At 34.5% G+C, this 8149-nt stretch overlaps 1 protein-coding gene across 1 annotated transcript in view; it reads left to right on the top strand.

Annotated features, from left to right (window-relative positions):
• The window catches only part of LOC107734486 (formin-like protein 2), an 88935-nt gene that overhangs the window by 63115 nt on the left and 17671 nt on the right, over window positions 1-8149 (top strand). The window contains exons 10-12 of the mRNA XM_016546458.1: window positions 1088-1129; window positions 2734-2868; window positions 4237-4257. Coding sequence (XP_016401944.1) covers window positions 1088-1129; window positions 2734-2868; window positions 4237-4257 — 198 coding nt within the window. The remainder of the gene's footprint in view (window positions 1-1087; window positions 1130-2733; window positions 2869-4236; window positions 4258-8149) is intronic.

Raw genomic sequence — 8149 nt, 5'->3', positions numbered from 1 at the left:
TTAATCATTTGGTACAATGCACTTATTGTGTACATACATGTTTTTACATTGTACTTATATTTTAAAAAAAACCTGCATGTAATTACATCTGTAATTAATTTCTGTAATTACATTTATACTTATACTGTTGACCCATCCCTTACACAAGCAAAATGTGTTTTGCAATACAGTATGAACACAATAAGTGCATTGTACTTATTTTTTGATGTAAGTACATAGTAGTTAAGGCCACTTAATATAAAGTGGGACCAAGTTTTCTAAAGAAAAATACTGATAAAGTATAGACACTTGAAAATGCACGTTTAAAGCAGAGTAAAAATTCTTCACTACTGTCCGCCTCTGGCCAAAATCCAAAACAAAACTGTCCCTAAGATTTAAGATGGGCAAAAAATACCACTGCACAATTTATCTAAATCTGTTACTACTCTTGCATGTTAAAATTGTATTGGTAGCAGCCTACAATATTCTGATCGATTTGACTGATTGAATTAGTTGAATAAATGCAAGGCAACACAGATACATTTTAATAAGTACATTTTTAAGATTGCCCCTTACAAAGGTTTAAAAAATGCCTCTGAAAATCAATCCCAGTGCCACTTATTCTGGTTAAAATACATCAATTTAGACAGGAAGAGAACATCTAATGTAGCCGATATACAGTATAAAGAGACCCACCACAGTTTGTTTGGCACATAATGTTTAAAGGGGAGAAATCTGAAATTAGATATTACTCTAAAAGGAAAGTGTAATATACGTGCGCACAAGAATGTATTTTTTTTTAGGTGAATCTTTTTTTAAAGTTAATTTTTCAAAATCAATCAAATACATAAACGGCTAATGGAACCTGCGGTTACACTTTGTTTTAAGGTGTCCTTGTTACAGTGTAATTATTTAAGTACTGAGAAATATTAATTGTACTTACTATATTGTTAGGGTTAGGATTTGGGTTTGGCTTGGGGTTACTTGCATGTAATTATGAATAATGTATTGTTATTATAATAGTAAGTGAATGTAACGTGTAACAAGGACACCTTAAAATAAAGTGTTACCGAACCTGCTTTCTCCTTCTTCCTCTTGTGTTTTCCAGTACCAAACGGTCCATCTGCTCCTCCTCCTCCTCCTCCTCCTCTCCCTGCTGTGGATATATCTGTCCCTATGCCCCCTCCACCGCCCCCCATGGCTCCTCCACTTCCAGGCTGCGGATCTCCCACCGTCATCATGAACTCAGGACTGGCAGGTAATGAAACCTGCTCGACACTAAAGACAAAACCATAACAGTCATGCACAAACTATGATACAGTATACCAAAACAGTGACATGAGAGGAGGAGAATCCCACTGATTTAGACCCAGATATGCCGCAAGCTTCTTAAGAAGCCTGAAGTATGCATTAGTTTGTGTTTAAAGTTCACGCATCAGTTGAGAACGGCTGCGGGTCTCTGGAGCCGCTGTCACACTGTCTCCTCTCTCTGATCGCTGATAACAATCCTCACAGATCAAGCGGTTTGTTAGGCTTCCTGTAAAAGGTTTAATGTCTGAACAAGCTCAAGTGAATCACTTCTGTTCTGCTGAAGCGCGAGTCATAATCTTTTTGACTGTACAGTATATCAGATTTAAAAAAAAACATCAGATGAAAAATAAATGGTAATTTTCTTAATCCGATTTCATCTTTATACAGTTTGCGTAAAGTTTTGTATTGATTTTAATGGAGCAAACATGGATGTCCATTGGACAAGAAGTAATAATTAGTGTTAGAAATAGATGGAGGCTCTCTGCAGACTCTAGAAATATTACAGAAATGTGCTCATAAAAACATTCTATGCAAATTCTAGCTATGCAAATTCTCAAATCTTGCAAGATTTACACTACCTTTGAAATAATTTCATAATATTCATTAAGTCTCTAATGCTCACCAAGGCTGTATTTATTTGATAAAAATACAGTAAAAAATAGTATTAATGTAAAAAAAAACTCTGAAATTTTAAAATAACATTTTAATATATTTTAAAATGCAATTTATTCCTGAATTTTCAGCATCATTACTCCAGTCTTCAGTGTCACATGATCTTTCAGAAATCATTCTAATATGCTAAAACATTTTTTTTATTATTATCAATGTTGATAACAGTTATGCTGCTTAATATTTTTCAGGAAACCATACATATTTTGTTCTTCAAGAAAAAAAAACTAGTTTTAATTAACTGCATTTTTTGCAACATTATAAATGCATTTTCTCTCACTTTTGATCAATTTAATGCATCCTTACTGAATAAAACACTCATTTATTTTAGAAAAAAATGTCTTACTGACCCTAAATGGTAGTCTACGTACATAGTGCAGAGTATACAGTAATCAGCAATGTGAGAAGGAAATCACAGTATCTGAGTATCACAGAGCATTTACAATAGTCCATATTATAGCTATTAATTTTTTCTTTCTTTAATCATTAATATTTTATTCAATAATACATTAAAAGATTGGGTTACACTTTGTTTTAAGGTGTCCTTGTTACAGTGTAATTATTTAAGTACTGAGAAATATTAATTGTACTTACTATATTGTTAGGGTTAGGATTTGGGTTTGGCTTGGGGTTACTTGCATGTAATTATGAATAATGTATTGTTATTATAATAGTAAGTGAATGTAACGTGTAACAAGGACACCTTAAAATAAAGTGTTACCGAACCTGCTTTCTCCTTCTTCCTCTTGTGTTTTCCAGTACCAAACGGTCCATCTGCTCCTCCTCCTCCTCCTCCTCCTCTCCCTGCTGTGGATATATCTGTCCCTATGCCCCCTCCACCGCCCCCCATGGCTCCTCCACTTCCAGGCTGCGGATCTCCCACCGTCATCATGAACTCAGGACTGGCAGGTAATGAAACCTGCTCGACACTAAAGACAAAACCATAACAGTCATGCACAAACTATCATACAGTATACCAAAACAGTGACATGAGAGGAGGAGAATCCCACTGATTTAGACCCAGATATGCCGCAAGCTTCTTAAGAAGCCTGAAGTATGCATTAGTTTGTGTTTAAAGTTCACGCATCAGTTGAGAACGGCTGCGGGTCTCTGGAGCCGCTGTCACACTGTCTCCTCTCTCTGATCGCTGATAACAATCCTCACAGATCAAGCGGTTTGTTAGGCTTCCTGTAAAAGGTTTAATGTCTGAACAAGCTCAAGTGAATCACTTCTGTTCTGCTGAAGCGCGAGTCATAATCTTTTTGACTGTACAGTATATCAGATTTAAAAAAAAACATCAGATGAAAAATAAATGGTAATTTTCTTAATCCGATTTCATCTTTATACAGTTTGCGTAAAGTTTTGTATTGATTTTAATGGAGCAAACATGGATGTCCATTGGACAAGAAGTAATAATTAGTGTTAGAAATAGATGGAGGCTCTCTGCAGACTCTAGAAATATTACAGAAATGTGCTCATAAAAACATTCTATGCAAATTCTAGCTATGCAAATTCTCAAATCTTGCAAGATTTACACTACCTTTGAAATAATTTCATAATATTCATTAAGTCTCTAATGCTCACCAAGGCTGTATTTATTTGATAAAAATACAGTAAAAAATAGTATTAATGTAAAAAAAAACTCTGAAATTTTAAAATAACATTTTAATATATTTTAAAATGCAATTTATTCCTGAATTTTCAGCATCATTACTCCAGTCTTCAGTGTCACATGATCTTTCAGAAATCATTCTAATATGCTAAAACATTTTTTTTATTATTATCAATGTTGATAACAGTTATGCTGCTTAATATTTTTCAGGAAACTAAACATATTTTGTTCTTCAAGAAAAAAAAACTAGTTTTAATTAACTGCATTTTTTGCAACATTATAAATGCATTTTCTCTCACTTTTGATCAATTTAATGCATCCTTACTGAATAAAACACTCATTTATTTTAGAAAAAAATGTCTTACTGACCCTAAATGGTAGTCTACGTACATAGTGCAGAGTATACAGTAAATTTGAACAGCTTTTTTATTCAAGCCTTCACTTATTATAAAAAGCTGTGTTTTACTCCACAGTTTGTTGGTAAGTAACTTCTCCCTCAAATTGATCTTTATCATTCCTTATGAAACAATCTGTATTCAGGGTTCAGTATTGCACACTGTAGGAAAAGGCCAATCAGATCTTTGGAATCAGAGGTTGTGTTTTGTTTGCTCTTTAACCGCGTCTTTCTCTCTACTTATGTTTGCTCTACCTGTTCTCCTCCATAGAGGGACCCATCAAACTGTACTGTAGGTTTGCCGTGTCATGTCGTGTGTGCTCAGTCTTATGTGTGTGTGGTCATGGTATTTTAGTCTCTAAGAAAACACACTCAGTTCCTCTGTAATCTTGATCTGACAATGACTATGAAGCTGCATTGCTGGTTGTTCCTCTTGAAACTGAGCATGGAATTGCACGCTGTTTTGCAGAACTTTTCCTTACCGTTTAAAAACCAGAGAGGAACATTCTTTAGACCTCGCTTACAGAGTTCAGCAAATAACAGGACTGTAATGCCAACCTATGAGACCACATGCTCCATAAGATGTAAGCTCTTATTTCTAAACTCCACAGTGGACAGAATCCCTCTTTCCAGAGCTCAAGCCATGAACCGCAACCTCATGGAAAACACAACTTCTTTTGTCATTAAGTTGCCATTAAGAACTGCAGAACTCCAGTCCAAGTGCAGTTTAATCTAGAACACAACTTATAACACGACACAAACCAACACGTTCTCACTCCACACTCGTCACATACTGACACTTGGTCAGGACCCCTTTAGCGTCATTTTTCGATGTGCAGGGTCCTCTGTTGCTTTAAATAAGAAACCCTTGGTGTCAGTTTTTGCAATAAATACCTGTGACTGCACTTATATTTGCCTGTTACGTGTTTTATATGGTTCAGAAGTGGGTAGGTTTAGTGTAGGTGCTCCGATGAAAGTATACATTTATATAAAATTATTTATATTTTTTACAAATGCATGCAAACCATTAAATTAAGACAAACAACTGAAAACAATGGAGGACCCTGCACGTCGAAAAGTGATGCTAAAGGGGTACTCTGAGCGTCAAAAAGCAAAGCGTCAATATGTGACGAGTTGGGAGTGAGAACGTGTTGCACAAATACATACTGTATACCTAGCATCACTGTTGTAGAGTAAAATGTGTTCTTCTACAGTTGCATCAGTACTCTGAAGGGCTGCACAATACTGTATACTGAAATAATAAAAAATGTGAAATGGCTTAGTACAATTATCACAGCCAAAATAAAAGCTTGATAGTAGGGCTGCGCGATTATGACAAAAATCATAATTGTCGATTATTACCTTGAAATTGTGATTATTAATTACGATTATCACAATTTACATTGAATGATGTTTATACCATTGTTTGATGCAACTGCATGCCGTATTTTTATATGAAAATACACAAGCTGAAAACACTCTTAACACAATTAAGATGTAAATATTAGTATTGTAATTTTACAGTTGTAGTATACAATTCATATTTTTATTAAATACAATTTTTTTTAATTTTACAGTACAATATAGTTACAAAGTTTTTTTCAATTTTGCTTAATATTTTTATATTCATATTATATATTATATAATAATCACAATTAAAAAATATTATTTTTTCCCCACACCGTTCAACCCTAAAAGCATCAGTCTTATAAAGTTTTATAAAGAGTTTTTTCTGACTTTTAATTTATTTTATACAGATGCATTCTAGAATCTAAAATGATCCCCCCCCCCTTTTTATTACGGAGTTATTCAAGTAATGTGGTGAAAATGACCTTTTTCACATCACAGTAAAACAAGTTTTAAATATTTTATGAGTCTGAAGAGAATCTTGCTGAGCCAGCTAGTTAGTTAAATGTTCATTTATAGTAATTTACCTGATTAATAGCAGTTAAGGGTGATTCTGTCGCCCCCTTGAGGACTAAAGCTTGTTACTGTCACAGTAACACAAAAAAATGAAGGATGGACAGCATTCACTTCTGTAGAATGTTTCTGACTTTAAGTCAGTCTTACAAATGCCAGAATGTCATTGCATTAATAATAAAACATGAAAGCAAGAGGCATTTGCCAAAAAAAAAAAGATTTCCTCAAAACTAACTTCACTTTTCTTAGCCGTTTATACAATTACTTTTAATCAACTTTTGTCAAATGACCACATTTAACATTTTTGTTGTCCCTTTATATAAATAAATGTACATCATAAGGCAGTAAGACTAAAAATGCCATGCCCGCTGTGTAAGTGTTTGATTGTGTTGTGTTTGCATGTTGAAACAGTGTGCCGTTACAGGCGAATGATCGTCAGATAAGGCCATAGTTGCGTAAATTCAGGAATGTTTTACACACACTGAGAGTTTATTCTCGTTTTTCTGGCCACACTCTCTGCATGGCCTGATATCACACCATCATATTACCCATAACCCTCAGCTCAACTGGAAACCACTCTCAGTCTCTTCGTAGCCTTTGATCAGAGATCAGTATTGTTGGATTTTGATTCAGCCTTAATCAAGCATTTTGCAATTTGTATTTGCTGTGTGTGCACTTTGGATGGGATAAATGCAGAGCACTAATTCTGAGTAAGGGTCACCACATGTCACGTCACACTTTAGAAGATCTGGCATCTCTCAAATCATCTCGGCCTCCCCCGGGTCCTAAAACCCGCTCAGTAAGGAGTTTTAATTCCGTAGGGGGCGCTGTTGGCCTACTTCTAATAAAATAAACGCAAAATACACAAATAATATTTAGACTGTGTTTCTGATTAAATAAAGCAGTAATTGATGCCATAAAATCATGAGTATGTTTTGATTTAAAGGTCAGAAGCTATAGCTTACATAAAAAAAAATCACAAACGTGACACTTAAATTAAATAATTTTGTATATACTGATTTATTAAAGCAATAAGCCCCAAGAAGCCATGGTTTACAGTGAATTTATAACAGCTAAGGGGCGTGTTAGGTACGACGCGAAGCACAAACCACGGCTTCACGGGGCTTATTGCTTTTATAAAACAGTTATTCCATAAGGTTTCACAAAATAAAACAGAGAGCAAGTGTAATGATATTAATAGAAACAGTATTCTTCCACCAAACAATGTAGTTCCTCAGAAACATGTGTGTGTGTGTGTGTGTGTGAGTGTGTGTGTGTGTGTGTGTGTGTGTGTGAGAGAGAGTCAGATTCAGTCATTAACTGGATTATTTTTGTGAAGTGTGAACCTGCATGAATGAAGGAATCCCAACATTTGACTCATTCTCATACTGAGACGCTGTTTGAGTCACATCCTCATAATGTAAACCCGAAAACAGCCATGAGCGTCTGTCTCATTGCCTAAACACACAGGGCAAACATATTGCTCAGACGCGCTCTTTCATAGTTTGCAATTAAGTTTTCAGTCACGTTTCATATATTTTCTCTAACCCCTTCTCCTAGTATTTATATAAATCAAAATAAACACAAATAAAACATAAGAATATGCATTCATAAATAGTTTTTTTTTCAACTGCTTACACACTAAATCTTTATTTGTCACACAGTTTCTGAAAGCTGACAGTCAAACAGCAGAAGCACACACCAAATCTGCAAAACCATATGCTGGTTCTCAGCCTTCCCTTACCAAAAAGTAGTATACTTCAAGTTTATTTTATTAAGTATACTTAAGTAAAGTTCAAGTATATTTTTAAGTATACTTTATGTAGTAAGTATACAAATATCAGTGTACTAGTAGTATACTTGTAAGTGTACTATTTCAATACTTATTGGGACTAAATTGGCCCACTTTCTAGTATATAAAAGTATACTTTAAGTATAACAGTAGTAAACGTTGAGTACACAACTAGTTTACATCAAAATGTTTAGTTTGTACTGCAACTATACTAAAAGTGAACTTATAGGTATACTGATAGTTTACTAATTAAACCCCTTAAATTCACTAAATTCACTGTAAACCACGGCTTCACGGGGCTTATTGCTTTTATAAAACAGTTATTCCATAAGGTTTCACAAAATAAAACAGAGAGCAAGTGTAATGATATTAATAGAAACAGTATTCTTCCACCAAACAATGTAGTTCCTCAGAAACAGTCGTGGTTGCAACAAAGTGGTTGCCAAGCAACACACAGAAGTAAACAAAGGTG

This window comes from Sinocyclocheilus rhinocerous, unplaced genomic scaffold (genome assembly GCF_001515625.1).
Source record: "Sinocyclocheilus rhinocerous isolate Xijiao unplaced genomic scaffold, SAMN03320098_v1.1 scaffold340, whole genome shotgun sequence".
NCBI lineage: Eukaryota > Metazoa > Chordata > Actinopteri > Cypriniformes > Cyprinidae > Sinocyclocheilus > Sinocyclocheilus rhinocerous.
This window is presented reverse-complemented; position numbering and strand designations above follow the sequence as displayed.